Raw genomic sequence first — 25000 nt, 5'->3', positions numbered from 1 at the left:
TCTGTTCCGTAGATCAAGTGTGATCAGTACTGGCCCAGTCGTGGTACAGACACATACGGGACGGTTCAGGTGTCTCTGCTGGACACGATGGAACTCGCCACGTTCTGTGTTCGGACCTTCTCGCTGCACACGGTGCGCCGATTTCATTCCTGTAGATCCGTCTGTGGCGTTAGTAATGGCAGGTCAGTGTCTGTAATCCTACAGTTGTCATTATATTCTGCTTGTGATGTCATTTCCCATCAGAGCGGCTCCAATGAGAGACGAGAGGTGCGACAGTTCCAGTTCACAGCGTGGCCGGATCACGGCGTTCCCGAATATCCCACGCCATTCCTCGCCTTCCTGCGTAGAGTGAAAGCGTGCAACCCGCCAGACGCCGGACCCGTCGTCGTCCACTGCAGGTCAGAACCGCCCCACTTCAGCCCGTTCATGAGATTTAACACTCCTACACTACTGGAAAATGACTCCTCCCTGAATTTGGACCATCAAAATCATTTATTTCATCAAACTATTATTTGTCAAAGTTTAGCATTTTTTTTTAGCATTAGTGTGTGTGTGTGTGTGTGTCTGTGTGTGTGTCTGTGTGTGTGTCTGTGTCTGTGTGTGTGTGTGTGTGTGTCTGTGTGTGTGTGTGTCTGTGAGTGTGTGTGTGTGTGAGAGAGAGAGAGTGAGAGAGTGTGTGTGTGTGTGTGTGTGTGTGTGTGTGTGTGTGAGAGAGAGAGATTTAGAGAGGTGTGTGTCTGTGTGTGTGTGTGTGTGTGTGTGTGTGTGTGTCTGTGAGTGTGTGTGTAGTGAGAGTGAGAGAGTGAGAGAGTGTGTGTGTGTGTGTGTGTGTGAGATGTAGAGATAGTGTGTGTGTGTCTGTGTGTGTGTGTGTGTGTGTGTGTGTGTGTGTGAAAGTGAAAGTGTGTGTGTGTGTAGATAAGAGTTAAGAGTGTGTGTCTGTGTGTGTGTCTGTGTGTGTGTCTGTGTGTGTGTGTGTGTGTGTGTGTGTGTGTGTGTCTGTGTCTGTGTGTGTGTGTGTGTGTGTCTGTGTGTGTGTCTGTGTGTGTGTCTGTGTGTGTGTGTGTGTGTCTGTGTGTGTGTGTGTGTGTGTGTGTGTGTGTCTGTGTGTGTGTCTGTGTGTGTGTGTGTGTGTGTCTGTGTGTGTGTGTGTGTCTGTGTGTGTGTGTGTGTGTGTGTGTGTGTGTGTGTGTGTGTGTGTGTCTGTGTGTGTGTCTGTGTGTGTGTGTGTGTGTGTGTGTGTGTGTGTCTGTGTGTGTGTCTGTGTGTGTGTCTGTGTGTGTGTGTGTGTGTGTGTGTGTGTGTGTGTGTGTGTGTGTGTGTGTGTGTGTGTGTGTGTGTGTAGTGTGTGTGTCTGTGTGTGTGTGTGTGTGTGTGTGTGTGTGTGTGTGTGTGAGTGTGTGTGTGTGTGTGTGTCTGTGTGTGTGTGTCTGTGTGTGTGTCTGTGTGTGTGTGTGTGTGTGTGTGTGTGTGTGTGTGTGTGTGTGTGTGTGTGTGTGAGTGAGAGAGAGAGAGAGTGAGAGAGGAGTGTGTGTGTGTGTGTGTGTGTGTGTGTGTGAGAGAGAGAGATTAAGAGAGGAGTGTGTGTCTGTGTGTGTGTGTGTGTGTGTGTGTGTGTGTGAGAGAGAGTGAGAGAGGAGTGTGTGTGTGTGTGAGAGAGAGAGAGATTAAGAGAGGAGTGTGTGTCTGTGTGTGTGTGTGTGTGTGTGTGTGTGTGTGTGTGTGTGAGAGAGAGAGAGATTAAGAGAGGAGTGTGTGTGTGTGTGCGTGTGTGTGTGAGAGAGAGTGAGAGAGGAGTGTGTGTGTGTGTGTGTGTGTGTGTGTGTGTGTGTGTGTGTGTGTGTGTGTGTGTGTGTGTGTGAGAGAGAGTGAGAGGGGAGTGTGTGTGTGTGTGTGTGTGTGTGTGTGTGAGAGAGAGAGAGATTGAGAGAGGAGTGTGTGTGTGTGTGTGTGTGTGTGTGTGTGAGAGAGAGAGAGATTGAGAGAGGAGTGTGTGTGAGTGTGTGTGTGTGTGTGTGTGTGATAGAGAGAGAGAGTGAGAGAGGAGTGTGTGTGTGTGTGTGTGTGTGTGTGTGAGAGAGAGTGAGAGGGGAGTGTGTGTCTGTGTGTGTGTGTGTGTGTGTGTGAGTGTGTGTGTGTGAGAGAGAGAGAGTGAGAGAGGTGTGTGTGTGTGTGTGTGTGTGTGTGTGTGAGAGAGAGAGAGAGTGAGAGAGGAGTGTGTGTGTGTGTGAGAGAGAGAGAGAGAGTGAGAGAGGTGTGTGTGTGTGTGTGTGTGTGTGTGTGTGTGTGTGTGTGTGTGTGTGTGTGTGTGTGAGAGAGAGGAGTGTGTGCGATCACCAGTTGCCACACCCAATCAGAGATGCTGTCAGTATTCTCAGTGGAATATAGACGTCCATGCGGGGTATTTCTCTCTATTTCGCAGTAGCCGGTGCACAAATATCATTCACTATAGAGACAGTGATGTCCACCGCCATTTTAAACAGCATGTATCCAATGTGGAAACTCACAGAGCGCAGTTCTATGTAAACAATGACTTTACATTCACTTCACATCACCAACTGACTCATATTACACACAAAATGATCTTTTGCCACCACCTGCTGGATAACATGTAATGTCAAAAATAAAGACAGGAACTCCTAACAGATATGCGCTTACACTTATACACACACACACACACACACAGTGATGATGTCAGAACGTCTCTCATCCAATCAGATTCCAGGACCGGAACTAACTGTGGTGTAAATATATATAAAACTGCACAGGCCCAACATTATGCTAATTAATTAACATGACAGACACTTCTCTATATAGTGAATCATTTTATTCTGAACGTCTCTTGAATTTCAATGTGTTCTTTGACCTTGTGTCGTTTTATTGATGTATTTTGAGGATGAGTTCATGTCACACAACCCGTCCATCTTGACACCTGTCTAATTTAACGAGCTTCTACAAAGTGACAGATGCATTTATTCAAGTTTGATTGGACGCACGACCTTTGACATTAACAGCTAAAGATATATGAAGCATTTTCTAATCTATATTTATTTTGCTATCGTAACTGTTCATGAGTATACGTTAGTTGCATTTTATTATCTGCATCAAAACAGACCAGAGACACATCAGTTTAATAGTCCCTTCTGTCTGTCTGTCTGTCTGTCTGTCTGTCTGTCTCTCAGTGCGGGTGTGGGACGCACCGGCTGCTTTATCGTCATCGACGCCATGCTGGAGCGCATCCGTCACGAGCACACGGTGGACGTGTACGGTCACGTGACTCTGATGCGTTCTCAGAGGAACTATATGGTCCAGACAGAAGATCAGTACAGCTTCATTCACGAGGCGCTGCTGGAGGCCGTGGCGTGCGGGAACACCGAGGTCGCGGCGCGCAGTCTCCATTCGTACATCCAGAAACTCTCGCAGGTGGAGGCGGAAGAACATGTTACCGGAATGGAGCTGGAGTTCAAGGTATGAATTCATCGTGCTTTTCAATTCAAGTCCATTCAGTTCTGACATGATGAACATCTGCTTAAACTCAACGGATTTGTGTCTCTCAGCGTCTGGCCAACACTAAAGCGCACACTTCACGGTTTGTGAGCGCTAATCTGCCCTGCAACAAGTTCAAGAACCGTCTGGTGAACATCATGCCGTACGAGACCACCCGCGTGTGTCTGCAGCCAATCAGAGGCCTGGAGGGCTCGGACTACATCAACGCCAGCTTCATAGATGGATACAGGTGTGATACTGTGCACACATGCTAATTGTTCTTATACGCACCAGTCAAACGTTTGAATGTAAAGGCATAATAAAGATTGACTTGACGAGTGTGTAAATGTTTTGGCTGATCTCGATACACTTGTATGTCACATTTTGTTATGTCGCTGTGTTTGTGTTCAGGCAGCAGAGGGCATATATAGCGACACAAGGGCCGTTAGCCGAGACCACGGAAGACTTCTGGCGGATGCTTTGGGAACACAACTCCACCATCGTCGTCATGTTGACCAAGCTGCGTGAAATGGGGCGGGTGAGTGTCAGGTGGTGTCACAGCGGGAGATAATTAGAGGAAATAGAGCGTGACACGTTCCTCGCCTTCAGGAAAGATTCATTACACTGTTAGTGACACATTAAATGACATCCGCCTGTGTAACAGTTTTCATCATATACTAAAACTAGGACAAAAACATTGGAAATATAATTCTTTTTTGGGATGTCAAAAAACTTTATGGATCAATGTGTCCCAGTTTAATGTTCAGAGTCAACTTTAATTATTGGTAGTTTGATTTCATTAGCTCAATCAATAGTGTGAGTTGGGGGCGGGACTATATGTTTGTTTGACCAATGGCAGATGAGGGCAAAATGCAAACGTTTGAACCATAATCCAGTGCTTTAACCACTGACACATCTCAACACTGCCAAAGAGACATGATAAGACACGAAACCGTCCTTACCAATAAACATGCTAAACGTATGTTGCGTATGGATAGCACTGTGATTAAATACCCTTAAAAGAAAGCATACCCTACAGTTAGCATGCTAACCATTAGCCGGTTAGCTAAGCTATCATACCATGTAGTATGATAACCATGAAAATATTTGATTTTCTTTTGAACTTCAGGTACTTTCGGGAAATTATGTGGAAATACATATTTTTATTTGAATTCAACAAAGGGCTCAAAAGACATATGACTGTTTATGATATCAAAATAGCTCATCATTTTTGGACATGTCTAAAATATATTGGACATGTACGTATACGGTTCAAAAGTTACTGGCAAAAAAAAGCAATTTTTCACAATTCTTGACCCATAGGTGGCGCTGTTGCGAAACTCTGCATATACCCTCAGACTATTGTCCTCATGAAGCATACTAAGTTTTGTTTGGATTGGTAAAAGGGTTGCCGAGATACAGCCTCAAATCCATTTTCACATTGACCTTCTTAACTTTGCAATGCCGAACTTTTAAACAAAAGCGAAAATCTAAATTCTGTATCACCATTTCTGTGCGGCTTGGTCTGGAGAATATCGCAAGACATTGTTTGGACAAATCAGACACAGTTCGAAGGACGTGAAACTTTTCAACTGGAAACATCAATAATCCAAGATGGCGGCCACTGAAATGGGCGGAGTTTTAATGTAAGGAGAATCATCAGGACAAAAAAAGAATGGTGTCTTTAGGAATAATGGTTCAAAAGATACGCACAAACGAAAAGTTCATTTTTGACATGGTGCTGGCACTATCGAGTTTGTCCTAGTGGTCCCAAATTTGCTATGGAGACTATTCATGACCACCACTATCAGTGTGCCAACGTACAGTTCAGAGACTCTCATTGGGGAGGAAGAATAATAATAATAATAATAATGAATACAATAGGTGCCACAAATCCTTCAGTACTTGACCCCTAAAAAATAATCAAACTGCATATAACCCCAAATAAATAAAATGACAATAAAACACACTTTAAGCTTTCGAGTAAAGGCTCAACTGTTACATGTATAATTTGGCTTAAGGGGCGTTCACACTAGTCTGTGATCATGTGAATTATTGTCATACATCGCAACGGACCAGGATATGATGTCATGTTGGTATTGAGCCAAGAGGTCAGTTCACAGAGTCGTACAAAATTGAAGAATGTCACCATTGCAGTTTAATGAAGGTTTGAAATGCAAAACGATAGTAAGTTAGCAGTGTAAGACACACAGTTACATTTTATTCAGATGATATGCAAAGCAAAATGTAAAGAAATGTTCCAGTTTTCTGTGCATGTGTGTGTATTTAGGAGAAGTGTCATCAGTACTGGCCCGCAGAACGCTCTGCCAGATATCAGTACTTTGTGGTCGACCCGATGGCAGAATACAACATGCCGCAGTACATACTGAGAGAGTTTAAAGTCACTGATGCCAGGGTGAGTGAACGACCTCATTTACTGTTAGTTACTGCACTACATGAACATCAACGGGTCCAGGACAAACAGAAAGAGAATCTAATGCTCATATTTCTACATATGTTCACGTGTCAGTTGTCAGATGTTTACTGATAAGTGTGCGCTCTTTTGCAAAACATAAAGATGTTACAAGAGATTTCACTTAGTGAGGGATGATGTCACGGTCACAGAAGATTATAATACATCTATAGTGAGACATTATGATGGTAACAGTGTTGATGCACAATTGTGTCTTCTCTTCTCAGGACGGACAGTCGAGAACCGTCAGACAGTTCCAGTTCACTGATTGGCCAGAACAAGGAGTTCCGAAGTCTGGAGAAGGATTCATTGATTTCATTGGTCAGGTGCACAAAACCAAGGAGCAGTTCGGTCAGGATGGACCAATCGCAGTCCACTGCAGGTGTGTTACACTTCACAGACACCAGAACTGCATTTCAGACCGCACTGAGTTGAGTACTAAACTCTGATTGACAGCTGAAAGCCAACCCTGCACACACACACACACACACACACACACACACACACACACACACACACACACACACAGTGTTTACAATTGGAACATGAGAAGTATGTAAATGTTAGATGGCAGAAATAACTGAAAGGTCAAGCTCAGATCTCAGCGTGAGAAAAGCCACATCAGAGACACACTGATTCAACACATGACTCACTGTCATTAAACGTGTGTGTGTGTGTGTGTGTAGTGCGGGTGTGGGCAGGACAGGTGTGTTCATCACTCTCAGTATAGTTCTGGAGCGGATGCGTTATGAGGGTGCAGTCGACATCTTCCAGACAGTGAAAATGCTGCGCACACAGCGACCGGCGATGGTTCAGACTGAGGTACCGTTACACAAACACGCACAGAATCATTCTGTCCACATTTAACATCCTGATTGGGTCAGATAGTTTTGAACACATTACACACGTCTGTCATATCTCACACTTGCATTATTTGAACCCATCACAGTATGTTTGGAGTTCATATACTTTTAATTAGAATTGTTTTGGTGTCACACATTATAATTGAAAATACAATATTAATAATGTATTCGATTTTTCTTTCAAAACATGTTTCGAAGAGGACACAAATGTAATAATCATTCCTTAATGTAATAAAGGCCCTTAATGTAAAAGGTTTTGGTCCTTAATATATACAAATGATTTACGAAGGGTGTTTGTTATATTTTAGGTTGTTTATGTTTGTGTTTGCAATTATTAGTATGTTCTGTATGTCGATATAATGTTAATGCATTTGTGTTTTTGATAGTCAATGTTTTATTACATTTAGGGTTTTTATTACATTTAGAGCCAAAGTTTTATTAAACATTTAGGACCAAATATTTATTATATTTAGGGACTTTATTACATTTAGAGACAAATATGTATTACATTTAGAGTCTTTATTACATTTAGGACCAAATATATATTACATGTATAGCCTTTATTACATTTAGGACCAAATATGTATTACATTTAGATTCTTTATTACATTTTGAGCCAAATATGTATTACATTTAGATTCTTTATTACATTTAGAGCCAAATATATATTACATTTAGATTCTTTATTACATTTAGTGACAAATATGTATTTCATTTAGATTCTTTATTACATTTAGAGCCAAATATATATTACATTTAGATTCTTTATTACATTTAGTGACAAATATGTATTACATTTAGATTCTTTATTACATTTAGAGCCAAATATATATTACATTTAGATTCTTTATTACATTTAGTGACAAATATATATTACATTTAGAGTCTTTATTACATTTAGGACCAAATATGTATTACATTTAGGGACTTTATTACATTTAGAGACAAATATGTATTACATTTAGAGCCTTTATTACATTCAGAGCCAAATATGTATTACATTTAGAGTCTTTATTACATTTAGGACCAAATATGTATTACATTTAGAGTCTTTATTACATTTAGGACCAAATATGTATTACATTTAGAGTCTTTATTACATTTAGGACCAAATATGTATTACATTTAGAGTCTTTATTACATTTAGGACCAAATATGTATTACATTTAGATTCTTTATTACATTTTGAGCCAAATATGTATTACATTTAGATTCTTTATTACATTTAGAGCCAAATATATATTACATTTAGATTCTTTATTACATTTAGTGACAAATATGTATTACATTTAGATTCTTTATTACATTTAGAGCCAAATATATATTACATTTAGATTCTTTATTACATTTAGTGACAAATATGTATTACATTTAGATTCTTTATTACATTTAGAGCCAAATATATATTACATTTAGATTCTTTATTACATTTAGTGACAAATATGTATTACATTTAGATTCTTTATTACATTTAGAGCCAAATATATATTACATTTAGATTCTTTATTACATTTAGTGACAAATATATATTACATTTAGAGTCTTTATTACATTTAGGACCAAATATGTATTACATTTAGATTCTTTATTACATTTTGAGCCAAATATGTATTACATTTAGATTCTTTATTACATTTAGAGCCAAATATATATTACATTTAGATTCTTTATTACATTTAGAGCCAAATATATATTACATTTAGATTCTTTATTACATTTAGAGCCAAATATATATTACATTTAGATTCTTTATTACATTTAGAGCCAAATATATATTACATTTAGATTCTTTATTACATTTAGAGCCAAATATATATTACATTTAGATTCTTTATTACATTTAGTGACAAATATGTATTACATTTAGATTCTTTATTACATTTAGAGCCAAATATATATTACATTTAGATTCTTTATTACATTTAGTGACAAATATATATTACATTTAGAGTCTTTATTACATTTAGGACCAAATATGTATTACATTTAGATTCTTTATTACATTTTGAGCCAAATATGTATTACATTTAGATTCTTTATTACATTTAGAGCCAAATATATATTACATTTAGATTCTTTATTACATTTAGTGACAAATATGTATTACATTTAGATTCTTTATTACATTTAGAGCCAAATATATATTACATTTAGATTCTTTATTACATTTAGTGACAAATATGTATTACATTTAGAGTCTTTATTACATTTAGGACCAAATATATATTACATGTATAGCCTTTATTACATTTAGGACCAAATATGTATTACATTTAGATTCTTTATTACATTTTGAGCCAAATATGTATTACATTTAGATTCTTTATTACATTTAGAGCCAAATATATATTACATTTAGATTCTTTATTACATTTAGTGACAAATATGTATTACATTTAGATTCTTTATTACATTTAGAGCCAAATATATATTACATTTAGATTCTTTATTACATTTAGTGACAAATATGTATTACATTTAGATTCTTTATTACATTTAGAGCCAAATATATATTACATTTAGATTCTTTATTACATTTAGTGACAAATATATATTACATTTAGAGTCTTTATTACATTTAGGACCAAATATGTATTACATTTAGGGACTTTATTACATTTAGAGACAAATATGTATTACATTTAGAGCCTTTATTACATTCAGAGCCAAATATGTATTACATTTAGAGTCTTTATTACATTTAGGACCAAATATGTATTACATTTAGAGTCTTTATTACATTTAGGACCAAATATGTATTACATTTAGATTCTTTATTACATTTTGAGCCAAATATGTATTACATTTAGATTCTTTATTACATTTAGAGCCAAATATATATTACATTTAGATTCTTTATTACATTTAGTGACAAATATGTATTACATTTAGATTCTTTATTACATTTAGAGCCAAATATATATTACATTTAGATTCTTTATTACATTTAGTGACAAATATGTATTACATTTAGATTCTTTATTACATTTAGAGCCAAATATATATTACATTTAGATTCTTTATTACATTTAGTGACAAATATATATTACATTTAGAGTCTTTATTACATTTAGGACCAAATATGTATTACATTTAGATTCTTTATTACATTTTGAGCCAAATATGTATTACATTTAGATTCTTTATTACATTTAGAGCCAAATATATATTACATTTAGATTCTTTATTACATTTAGTGACAAATATGTATTACATTTAGATTCTTTATTACATTTAGAGCCAAATATATATTACATTTAGATTCTTTATTACATTTAGTGACAAATATGTATTACATTTAGATTCTTTATTACATTTAGAGCCAAATATATATTACATTTAGATTCTTTATTACATTTAGTGACAAATATATATTACATTTAGAGTCTTTATTACATTTAGGACCAAATATGTATTACATTTAGGGACTTTATTACATTTAGAGACAAATATGTATTACATTTAGAGCCTTTATTACATTCAGAGCCAAATATGTATTACATTTAGAGTCTTTATTACATTTAGGACCAAATATGTATTACATTTAGAGTCTTTATTACATTTAGGACCAAATATGTATTACATTTGGAGCCTTTATTACATTCAGAGCCAAATATGTATTACATTTAGAGTCTTTATTACATTTAGGACCAAATATGTATTACATTTAGAGTCTTTATTACATTTAGGACCAAATATGTATTACATTTAGAGTCTTTATTACATTTAGGACCAAATATGTATTACATGTATAGCCTTTATTACATTTAGGACCAAATATGTATTACATTTAGATTCTTTATTACATTTTGAGCCAAATATGTATTACATTTAGATTCTTTATTACATTTAGAGCCAAATATATATTACATTTAGATTCTTTATTACATTTAGTGACAAATATGTATTACATTTAGATTCTTTATTACATTTAGAGCCAAATATATATTACATTTAGATTCTTTATTACATTTAGTGACAAATATGTATTACATTTAGATTCTTTATTACATTTAGAGCCAAATATATATTACATTTAGATTCTTTATTACATTTAGTGACAAATATATATTACATTTAGAGTCTTTATTACATTTAGGACCAAATATGTATTACATTTAGGGACTTTATTACATTTAGAGACAAATATGTATTACATTTAGAGCCTTTATTACATTCAGAGCCAAATATGTATTACATTTAGAGTCTTTATTACATTTAGGACCAAATATGTATTACATTTAGAGTCTTTATTACATTTAGGACCAAATATGTATTACATTTAGAGCCTTTATTACATTCAGAGCCAAATATGTATTACATTTAGATTCTTTATTACATTTAGAGCCAAATATATATTACATTTAGATTCTTTATTACATTTATTGACAAATATATATATTACATTTAGATTCTTTATTACATTTAGTGAAAAATATATATTACATTCAGAGCCTTTATTACATTTAGAGACAAATATGTATTACATTTAGAGCCTTTATTACATTTAGAGACAAATATGTATTAAATTTAGAGCCTTTATTACATTTAGGACCAAATATGTATTACATTTAGATTCTTTATTACATTTTGAGCCAAATATTACATTTAGATTCTTTATTACATTTAGAGCCAAATATATATTACATTTAGATTCTTTATTACATTTAGTGACAAATATATATATTACATTTAGATTCTTTATTACATTTAGTGACAAATATATATTACATTCAGAGCCTTTATTACATTTAGAGACAAATATATATTACATTTAGATTCTTTATTACATTTAGTGACAAATATATATTACATTTAGATTCTTTATTACATTTAGTGACAAATATATATTACATTCAGAGCCTTTATTACATTTAGAGACAAATATATATTACATTTAGAGCCTTTATTACATTTAGGACCAAATATGTATTACATTTAGATTCTTTATTACATTTTGAGCCAAATATGTATTACATTTAGATTCTTTATTACATTTAGAGCCAAATATATATTACATTTAGATTCTTTATTACATTTAGTGACAAATATATATTACATTCAGAGCCTTTATTACATTTAGAGCCAAATATATATTACATTTAGATTCTTTATTACATTTAGTGACAAATATATATTACATTTAGGGACTTTATTACATTTAGAGCCAAATATATATTACATTTAGGGACTTTATTACATTTAGTGACAAATATGTATTACATTTAGATTCTTTATTACATTTAGAGCCAAACATATATTACATTTAGAGCCAAACATATATTACATTTAGGGACTTTTATTACATTTAGAGCCAAATATATATTACATTTAGGGACTTTATTACATTTAGTGACAAATATATATTACAATCAGATTCTTTATTACATTTAGTAACAAATATATATTACATTTAGGGACTTTATTACATTTAGAGCCAATGTTTTACTACATTTATGGACTTTATTATATTTAGGACCAAATATATATTACATTTAGGGACTTTATTATATTTAGAGCCAAATATATATTACATTTAGGGACTTTATCACATTTAGAGCCAAATATTTATTACATTTAGGGACTTTATTACATATAGGACCAAATATTCATTACATTCAGTGAATTTATTGCATTTATAGACAATGTTTTACTACATTTAGGGACTTTATTACATTTAGGACCAAATATATATTACATTTAGGGACTTTATTACATTTAGGACCAAATATGTATTACATTTAGAGTCTTTATTACATTTAGGACCAAATATGTATTACATTTAGATTCTTTATTACATTTTGAGCCAAATATGTATTACATTTAGATTCTTTATTACATTTAGAGCCAAATATATATTACATTTAGATTCTTTATTACATTTTGAGCCAAATATGTATTACATTTAGATTCTTTATTACATTTAGAGCCAAATATATATTACATTTAGATTCTTTATTACATTTAGTGACAAATATGTATTACATTTAGATTCTTTATTACATTTAGAGCCAAATATATATTACATTTAGATTCTTTATTACATTTAGTGACAAATATGTATTACATTTAGATTCTTTATTACATTTAGAGCCAAATATATATTACATTTAGATTCTTTATTACATTTAGTGACAAATATATATTACATTTAGAGTCTTTATTACATTTAGGACCAAATATGTATTACATTTAGGGACTTTATTACATTTAGAGACAAATATGTATTACATTTAGAGCCTTTATTACATTCAGAGCCAAATATGTATTACATTTAGAGTCTTTATTACATTTAGGACCAAATATGTATTACATTTAGAGTCTTTATTACATTTAGGACCAAATATGTATTACATTTAGAGCCTTTATTACATTCAGAGCCAAATATGTATTACATTTAGAGTCTTTATTACATTTAGGACCAAATATGTATTACATTTAGAGTCTTTATTACATTTAGGACCAAATATGTATTACATTTAGAGTCTTTATTACATTTAGGACCAAATATGTATTACATGTATAGCCTTTATTACATTTAGGACCAAATATGTATTACATTTAGATTCTTTATTACATTTTGAGCCAAATATGTATTACATTTAGATTCTTTATTACATTTAGAGCCAAATATATATTACATTTAGATTCTTTATTACATTTAGTGACAAATATGTATTACATTTAGATTCTTTATTACATTTAGAGCCAAATATATATTACATTTAGATTCTTTATTACATTTAGTGACAAATATGTATTACATTTAGATTCTTTATTACATTTAGAGCCAAATATATATTACATTTAGATTCTTTATTACATTTAGTGACAAATATATATTACATTTAGAGTCTTTATTACATTTAGGACCAAATATGTATTACATTTAGGGACTTTATTACATTTAGAGACAAATATGTATTACATTTAGAGCCTTTATTACATTCAGAGCCAAATATGTATTACATTTAGAGTCTTTATTACATTTAGGACCAAATATGTATTACATTTAGAGTCTTTATTACATTTAGGACCAAATATGTATTACATTTAGAGCCTTTATTACATTCAGAGCCAAATATGTATTACATTTAGATTCTTTATTACATTTAGAGCCAAATATATATTACATTTAGATTCTTTATTACATTTATTGACAAATATATATATTACATTTAGATTCTTTATTACATTTAGTGACAAATATATATTACATTCAGAGCCTTTATTACATTTAGAGACAAATATGTATTACATTTAGAGCCTTTATTACATTTAGAGACAAATATGTATTACATTTAGAGCCTTTATTACATTTAGGACCAAATATGTATTACATTTAGATTCTTTATTACATTTTGAGCCAAATATTACATTTAGATTCTTTATTACATTTAGAGCCAAATATATATTACATTTAGATTCTTTATTACATTTAGTGACAAATATATATATTACATTTAGATTCTTTATTACATTTAGTGACAAATATATATTACATTCAGAGCCTTTATTACATTTAGAGACAAATATATATTACATTTAGATTCTTTATTACATTTAGTGACAAATATATATTACATTTAGATTCTTTATTACATTTAGTGACAAATATATATTACATTCAGAGCCTTTATTACATTTAGAGACAAATATATATTACATTTAGAGCCTTTATTACATTTAGGACCAAATATGTATTACATTTAGATTCTTTATTACATTTTGAGCCAAATATGTATTACATTTAGATTCTTTATTACATTTAGAGCCAAATATATATTACATTTAGATTCTTTATTACATTTAGTGACAAATATATATTACATTCAGAGCCTTTATTACATTTAGAGCCAAATATATATTACATTTAGATTCTTTATTACATTTAGTGACAAATATATATTACATTTAGGGACTTTATTACATTTAGAGCCAAATATATATTACATTTAGGGACTTTATTACATTTAGTGACAAATATGTATTACATTTAGATTCTTTATTACATTTAGAGCCAAACATATATTACATTTAGGGACTTTTATTACATTTAGAGCCAAATATATATTACATTTAGGGACTTTATTACATTTAGTTGCAAATATATATTACAATCAGATTCTTTATTACATTTAGTAACAAATATATATTACATTTAGGGACTTTATTACATTTAGAGCCAATGTTTTACTACATTTATGGACTTTATTATATTTAGGACCAAATATATATTACATTTAGGGACTTTATTATATTTAGAGCCAAATATATATTACATTTAGGGACTTTATCACATTTAGAGCCAAATATTTATTACATTTAGGGACTTTATTACATATAGGACCAAATATTCATTACATTCAGTGAATTTATTGCATTTATAGACAATGTTTTACTACATTTAGGGACTTTATTACATTTAGGACCAAATATATATTACATTTAGGGACTTTATTACATTTAGGACCAAATATGTATTACATTTAGATTCTTTATTACATTTTGAGCCAAATATATATTACATTTAGATTCTTTATTACATTTAGAGCCAAATATATATTACATTTAGATTCTTTATTACATTTATTGACAAATATATATTACATTCAGAGCCTTTATTACATTTAGAGCCTTTATTACATTTAGAGCCAAATATATATTACATTTAGAGCCTTTATTACATTTAGGACCAAATATATATTACATTTAGGGACTTTATTACATTTAGAGCCAAATATATATTACATTTAGATTCTTTATTACATTTAGAGCCAAACATATATTACATTTAGGGACTTTTATTACATTTAGAGCCAAATATATATTACATTTAGGGACTTTATTACATTTAGTGACAAATATATATTACAATCAGATTCTTTATTACATTTAGTAACAAATATATATTACATTTAGGGACTTTATTACATTTAGAGCCAATGTTTTACTACATTTATGGACTTTATTATATTTAGGACCAAATATATATTACATTTAGGGACTTTATTATATTTAGAGCCAAATATATATTACATTTAGGGACTTTATCACATTTAGAGCCAAATATTTATTACATTTAGGGACTTTATTACATATAGGACCAAATATTCATTACATTCAGTGAATTTATTGCATTTATAGACAATGTTTTACTACATTTAGGGACTTTATTACATTTAGGACCAAATATATATTACATTTAGGGACTTTATTACATTTAGGACCAAATATGTATTACATTTAGATTCTTTATTACATTTAGAGCCAAATATATATTACATTTAGATTCTTTATTACATTTAGAGCCAAATATATATTACATTTAGATTCTTTATTACATTTATTGACAAATATATATTACATTCAGAGCCTTTATTACATTTAGAGCCTTTATTACATTTAGAGCCAAATATATATTACATTTAGAGCCTTTATTACATTTAGGACCAAATATATATTACATTTAGGGACTTTATTACATTTAGAGCCAAATATATATTACATTTAGATTCTTTATTACATTTAGAGCCAAATATATATTACATTTACATACTTTATTACATTTATTGACAAATATATATTACATTCAGAGCCTTTATTACATTTAGAGACAAATATGTATTACATTTAGATTCTTTATTACATTTAGAGCCAAACATATATTACATTTAGGGACTTTTATTACATTTAGAGCCAAATATATATTACATTTAGGGACTTTATTACATTTAGTGACAAATATATATTACAATCAGATTCTTTATTACATTTAGTAACAAATATATATTACATTTAGGGACTTTATTACATTTAGAGCCAATGTTTTACTACATTTATGGACTTTATTATATTTAGGACCAAATATATATTACATTTAGGGACTTTATTATATTTAGAGCCAAATATATATTACATTTAGGGACTTTATCACATTTAGAGCCAAATATTTATTACATTTAGGGACTTTATTACATATAGGACCAAATATTCATTACATTCAGTGAATTTATTGCATTTATAGACAATGTTTTACTACATTTAGGGACTTTATTACATTTAGGACCAAATATATATTACATTTAGGGACTTTATTACATTTAGGACCAAATATGTATTACATTTAGATTCTTTATTACATTTAGAGCCAAATATATATTACATTTAGATTCTTTATTACATTTAGAGCCAAATATATATTACATTTAGATTCTTTATTACATTTATTGACAAATATATATTACATTCAGAGCCTTTATTACATTTAGAGCCTTTATTACATTTAGAGCCAAATATATATTACATTTAGAGCCTTTATTACATTTAGGACCAAATATATATTACATTTAGGGACTTTATTACATTTAGAGCCAAATATATATTACATTTAGATTCTTTATTACATTTAGAGCCAAATATATATTACATTTAGATACTTTATTACATTTATTGACAAATATATATTACATTCAGAGCCTTTATTACATTTAGAGCCTTTATTACATTTAGAGACAAATATGTATTACATTTAGATTCTTTATTACATTTAGGACCAAATATATATTACATTTAGGGACTTTATTACATTTAGAGCCAAATATATATTACATTTAGGACTTTATTACATTTAGTGACAAATATATATTACATTCAGATTCTTTATTACATTTAGTGACAAATATATATTACATTTAGGGACTTTATTACATTTAGAGCCAATGTTTTACTACATTTATGGACTTTATTATATTTAGGACCAAATATATATTACATTTAGGGACTTTATTACATTTAGAGCCAAATATTTATTAAATTTAGGGACTTTATTACATTTAGGACAAAATATATATTACATTTAGGGACTTTATTACATTTAGGACCAAATATGTATTACATTTAGAGCCTTTATTATATTTAGAGACAAATATACATTACATTTATAGCCTTTATTACATTTAGAGACAAATATGTATTACATTTATAGCCTTTATTACATTTAGAGACAAATATGTATTACATTTAGAGCCTTTATTACATTTAGAGACAAATATGTATTACATTTATAGCCTTTATTACATTTAGAGACAAATATGTATTACATTTAGAGCCTTTATTACATTTAGAGACAAATATGTATTACATTTAGAGCCTTTATTACATTTAGAGACAAATATGTATTACATTTATAGCCTTTATTACATTTAGAGACAAATATGTATTACATTTATAGCCTTTATTACATTTAGAGACAAATATGTATTACATTTAGAGCCTTTATTACATTTAGAGACAAATATGTATTACATTTAGAGCCTTTATTACATTTAGAGACAAATATGTATTACATTTAGAGCCTTTATTACATTTAGAGACAAATATGTATTACATTTAGAGACTTTATTACATTCAGAGCCAAATATGTATTACATGTATAGCCTTTATTACATTTAGAGCCAAATATTTATTACATTTAGGGACTTTGTTACATATAGGACCAAATATTTATTACATTCAGTGACTTTATTGCATTTAGAGACAATGTTTTACTACATTTAGGGACTTTATTATATTTAGGACCAAATATATATTACATTTAGAGCCTTTATTACATTTAGAGACAAATATGTATTACATTTAGAGCCTTTATTACATTTAGAGACAAATATGTATTACATTTATAGCCTTTATTACATTTAGAGACAAATATTTATTACATTTAGAGACTTTATTACATTCAGTGCCAAATATGTATTACATTTAGAGACTTTATTACATTTAGAGACAAATATGTATTACATTTAGAGCCTTTATTACATTTAGAGACAAATATGTATTACATTTAGATTCTTTATTACATTTAGAGCCAAATATATATTACATTTAGAGACTTTATTACATTCAGAGCCAAATATGTATTACATTTAGAGCCTTTATTACATTTAGAGACAAATATGTATTACATTTAGAGCCTTTATTACATTTAGAGACAAATATTTATAATATTTAGGGACTTTATTACATTCAGAGCCAAATATGTATTACATGTATAGCCTTTATTACATTTAGAGCCAAATATTTATTACATTTAGGGACTTTGTTACATATAGGACCAAATATTTATTACATTCAGTGACTTTATTACATTTAGAGACTTTATTACATTTAGAGCCAAATATATATTACATTTAGAGCCTTTATTACATTTAGGACCAAATATATATTACATTTAGGGACTTTATTACATTTAGAGCCAAATATATATTACATTTAGATTCTTTATTACATTTAGAGCCAAATATATATTACATTTAGATACTTTATTACATTTATTGACAAATATATATTACATTCAGAGCCTTTATTACATTTAGAGCCAAATATGTATTACATTTAGAGCCTTTATTACATTTAGAGACAAATATGTATTACATTTAGAGCCTTTATTACATTTAGAGCCAAATATATATTACATTTAGAGCCTTTATTACATTTAGAGACAAATATGTATTACATTTAGAGCCTTTATTACATTTAGAGACAAATATGTATTACATTTAGAGCCTTTATTACATTTAGAGCCAAATATATATTACATTTAGATACTTTATTACATTTATTGACAAATATATATTACATTCAGAGCCTTTATTACATTCAGAGCCAAATATGTATTACATGTATAGCCTTTATTACATTTAGAGCCAAATATTTATTACATTTAGGGACTTTGTTACATATAGGACCAAATATTTATTACATTCAGTGACTTCATTGCATTTAGAGACAATGTTTTACTACATTTAGGGACTTTATTATATTTAGGACCAAATATATATTACATTTAGAGCCTTTATTACATTTAGAGACAAATATGTATTACATTTAGAGCCTTTATTACATTTAGAGACAAATATGTATTACATGTATAGCCTTTATTACATTTAGAGACAAATATTTATTACATTTAGAGACTTTATTACATTCAGAGCCAAATATGTATTACATTTAGAGACTTTATTACATTTAGAGACAAATATGTATTACATTTAGAGCCTTTATTACATTTAGAGACAAATATGTATTACATTTAGATTCTTTATTACATTTAGAGCCAAATATATATTACATTTAGAGACTTTATTACATTCAGAGCCAAATATGTATTACATTTAGAGCCTTTATTACATTTAGAGACAAATATGTATTACATTTAGAGCCTTTATTACATTTAGAGACAAATATGTATTACATTTAGGGACTTTATTACATTTAGAGCCAAATATATATTACATTTAGAGCCTTTATTACATTTAGAGACAAATATGTATTACATTTAGAGCCTTTATTACATTTAGAGACAAATATGTATTACATTTAGAGACTTTATTACATTCAGAGCCAAATATGTATTACATGTATAGCCTTTATTACATTTAGAGCCAAATATTTATTACATTTAGGGACTTTGTTACATATAGGACCAAATATTTATTACATTCAGTGACTTTATTACATTTAGAGCCTTTATTACATTTAGAGCCAAATATATATTACATTTAGAGCCTTTATTACATTTAGGACCAAATATATATTACATTTAGGGACTTTATTACATTTAGAGCCAAATATATATTACATTTAGATTCTTTATTACATTTAGAGCCAAATATATATTACATTTAGATACTTTATTACATTTATTGACAAATATATATTACATTCAGAGCCTTTATTACATTTAGAGCCTTTATTACATTTAGAGACAAATATGTATTACATTTAGATTCTTTATTACATTTAGGACCAAATATATATTACATTTAGGGACTTTATTACATTTAGAGCCAAATATATATTACATTTAGGGACTTTATTACATTTACAGCCTAATATTTATTACATTTAGGGCCTAATATTTATTACATTTAGTGACAAATATATATTACATTTAGAGCCTTTATTACATTTAGTGACAAATATGTATTACATTTAGATTTTTTATTACATTTAGAGCCAAATATGTATTACATTTAGGGACTTTATTACATTTAGAGCCAAATATATATTACATTTAGGGACTTTATTACATTTAGTGACAAATATATATTACATTCAGATTCTTTATTACATTTAGTGACAAATATATATTACATTTAGGGACTTTATTACATTTAGAGCCAATGTTTTACTACATTTATGGACTTTATTATATTTAGGACCAAATATATATTACATTTAGGGACTTTATTACATTTAGAGCCAAATATTTATTAAATTTAGGGACTTTATTACATTTAGGACAAAATATATATTACATTTAGGGACTTTATTACATTTAGGACCAAATATGTATTACATTTAGAGCCTTTATTATATTTAGAGACAAATATGTATTACATTTATAGCCTTTATTACATTTAGCGACAAATATGTATTACATTTAGAGCCTTTATTACATTTAGAGACAAATATGTATTACATTTATAGCCTTTATTACATTTAGAGACAAATATGTATTACATTTAGAGCCTTTATTACATTTAGAGACAAATATGTATTACGTTTAGAGCCTTTATTACATTTAGAGACAAATATGTATTACGTTTATAGCCTTTATTACATTTAGAGACAAATATGTATTACATTTATAGCCTTTATTACATTTAGAGACAAATATGTATTACATTTAGAGCCTTTATTACATTTAGAGACAAATATGTATTACATTTATAGCCTTTATTACATTTAGAGACAAATATGTATTACATTTATAGCCTTTATTACATTTAGAGACAAATATGTATTACATTTATAGCCTTTATTACATTTAGAGACAAATATGTATTACATTTATAGCCTTTATTACATTTAGAGACAAATATGTATTACATTTAGAGCCTTTATTACATTTAGAGACAAATATGTATTACATTTATAGCCTTTATTACATTTAGAGACAAATATGTATTACATTTAGAGACTTTATTACATTCAGAGCCAAATATGTATTACATGTATAGCCGTTATTACATTTAGAGACAAATATATATTACATTTAGAGACTTTATTACATTCAGAGCCAAATATGTATTACATTTAGAGCCTTTATTACATTTAGAGACAAATATGTATTACATTTAGAGCCTTTATTACATTTAGAGACAAATATGTATTATATTTAGAGACTTTATTACATTCAGAGCCAAATATGTATTACATTTAGAGCCTTTATTACATTTAGAGACAAATATGTATTACATGTATAGCCTTTATTACATTTAGAGCCAAATATTTATTACTTTTAGGGACTTTATTACATTTAGGACCAAATATGTATAACATTTAGAGTCTTTATTACATTTAGGACCAAATATGTATTACATTTAGGGACTTTATTACATTTAGAGACAAATATGTATTACATTTAGAGCCTTTATTACATTTAGGACCAAATATGTATTACATTTAGATTCTTTATTACATTTAGGACCAAATATGTATTACATTTAGATTCTTTATTACATGTAGAGACAAATATGTATTACATTTAGAGCCTTTATTACATTCAGAGCCAAATATGTATTACATTTAGAGTCTTTATTACATTTAGGACCAATATGTATTACATTTAGGGACTTTATTACATTTAGAGACAAATATGTATAATATTTAGGGACTTTATTACGTTTAGAACCAAATATGTATTACATTTAGATTCTTTATTACATTTAGGACCAAATATGTATTACATTTAGAGTCTTTATTACATTCAGAGCCAAATATATATTACATTTAGGGACTTTATTACGTTTAGAACCAAATATGTATTACATTTAGATTCTTTATTACATTTAGGACCAAATATGTATTACATTTAGGGACTTTATTACATTTAGAGACAAATATGTATAACATTTAGGGACTTTATTACGTTTAGAACCAAATATGTATTACATTTAGAGTCTTTATTACATTCAGAGCCAAATATGTATAACATTTAGGGACTTTATTACGTTTAGAACCAAATATGTATTACATTTAGATTCTTTATTACATTTAGGACCAAATATGTATTACATTTAGGGACTTTATTACATTTAGAGACAAATATGTATAACATTTAGGGACTTTATTACGTTTAGAACCAAATATGTATTACATTTAGGGACTTTATTACATTTAGAGACAAATATGTATTACATTTAGGGACTTTATTACATTTAGAACCAAATATGTATTACATTTAGGGACTTTATTACATTTAGAGACAAATATGTATAACATTTAGGGACTTTATTACGTTTAGAACCAAATATGTATTACATTTAGGGACTTTATTACATTTAGAGCCAAATATATATTACATTTAGGGACTTTATTACATTTAGGACCAAATATATATTACATTTAGGGACTTTATTACATTTAGAGACAAATATGTATAACATTTAGGGACTTTATTACGTTTAGAACCAAATATGTATTACATTTAGGGACTTTATTACATTTAGAGACAAATATGTATAACATTTAGGGACTTTATTACGTTTAGAACCAAATATTTATAATATTTAGGGACTTTATTACATTTAGGACCAAATGTTACATTCAAAATGTTTTGGTGTTGAATGTTCCAGAATTGAAGGTCAGTAAATATTATTGGTCATTTGAACAGTTTCTTGAATGACCCGTTTCCTCTCTATTGTCTTAAATACCACCGACACAACTGAATTACTTTTAAAAGATGAGATGTTTGATCAGCACCTCAAGGGTCATGTGGTGTTTGTGATTGTGTGTGTTCTCAGGACGAGTATCAGTTCTGTTATCAGGCCGGTTTGGAGTATCTGGGGAGTTTTGATCACTATGCAACATAAGAAGAAGACCAGAAACATCTGGACTCGTCGATCCCCCTCAACCGTCTGCAAACACACTACAAACACTCGCTGGAGACCCAAACAAGCAACTAAACACATTATACCACAGGAAATACAATGACATCACTCATGAAGAGAACAACAGCAACACTGAAGGAACGTTCTCTCGGGACGTGTGAGGGGAGTTCTGCGTCAAACTATTACCTCAGTGTTCAAATCTTGATTTTAATGTTGTGGTCGGCTTTTTAGAGATATTAAACTGTGAATGAAGCTCTTCTTCATAACAAGAGGATAAAATATTACATGTACAAAATCTATTTAAAACAAAAAACTATGAAATCAAAAGCCTGGAAAATTGCTGCACCCTAAACGGGAGTTTTTCTTCAAACTTTATTTGCCAACGTCGTCTGTGCCCTGCCCGAAGTCTCATTGCCATCTGATAGCGGAACAGATCTTCACCTTCTGTGCCTCACGGAGCGCCCGCAGAACCGCCTTTGCTTCAGAGGAAACATGGCGGCGTCACGGACTGATCATACGATACTGTCAGCACATGTGATATTCCCCGAAGAGCCGGCAGAACTCTGTATTTCATGGATACATGCTGCTTATACCGTGTGTTGAAAGTGAAGGGAGTTTCAACAGCTCGAATCTGTATCATAATCTTTTGCTCTGTGGCATCATGTACGCTTCTGGTGAGAGGAACATGAAATATTATTCAAACAAACGTTGGCAGAAGGCTTGTCAGGTAAATATCAACGATTCGGATCATCAACAGATTAAAGAATCTATTCAATCTATTTCTAATCATCCTTTACAAAGATCCAAAAGATGATTTCTGCTCCTCTGTTTGTCTCTTCCCGTCATGTTTGGTCTAGTGAAGGCGTGATGTTTACTGAGTAGCACCGCTTTAGATTCGCCATCAGAGACTTCAAGTGAGCCTTACTGTGGTTGTCAAATATTTAATCCAGCTGATTTTTTTATTCATTTTGTTAATATTATGCTTGAATTTGTAAGGATCTCCTGATTTCTATGATTTGTATTGCGATATAATTGAGCTGTGGTGTAGTGGACTGTACATGCGTGAGATGTGTTTGTGTCTGATGTGCCGATGATCGTTATTGAGGAAACCAACGGCACGCGAGCGACCCTCCTGTAAAATACAGAGTACCAGTTCAATACTGTGATCTTCCCGCCTCTTTGCACCCCGGGAGAGATAAGGGGAGAGAGAGGAAATCTGGCCACACCCTCCTCCTCGTCACAGTGTCATAAAATTGATCACCACAAAAATTAATTTGACTCGT

At 30.1% G+C, this 25000-nt stretch overlaps 1 protein-coding gene across 1 annotated transcript in view; it reads left to right on the top strand.

The window, feature by feature from the left end:
- LOC127648665 (receptor-type tyrosine-protein phosphatase S-like) overlaps positions 1-23779 on the top strand; it is a 159894-nt gene extending 136115 nt beyond the window's left edge. The window contains exons 27-35 of the mRNA XM_052133378.1: positions 13-132; positions 244-398; positions 3183-3468; positions 3558-3736; positions 3898-4024; positions 5777-5902; positions 6187-6341; positions 6646-6781; positions 23631-23779. Coding sequence (XP_051989338.1) covers positions 13-132; positions 244-398; positions 3183-3468; positions 3558-3736; positions 3898-4024; positions 5777-5902; positions 6187-6341; positions 6646-6781; positions 23631-23699 — 1353 coding nt within the window. The 3' untranslated portion in view covers positions 23700-23779. The remainder of the gene's footprint in view (positions 1-12; positions 133-243; positions 399-3182; positions 3469-3557; positions 3737-3897; positions 4025-5776; positions 5903-6186; positions 6342-6645; positions 6782-23630) is intronic.
- Positions 23780-25000: the final 1221 nt, after the last annotated feature.

Source organism: Xyrauchen texanus, chromosome 9 (genome assembly GCF_025860055.1).
Source record: "Xyrauchen texanus isolate HMW12.3.18 chromosome 9, RBS_HiC_50CHRs, whole genome shotgun sequence".
In the NCBI taxonomy this organism is placed as follows: Eukaryota; Metazoa; Chordata; class Actinopteri; order Cypriniformes; family Catostomidae; genus Xyrauchen; species Xyrauchen texanus.
Note: the sequence above shows the minus strand (reverse complement) of the source record. Positions and strands in the feature narration are given on the sequence as shown.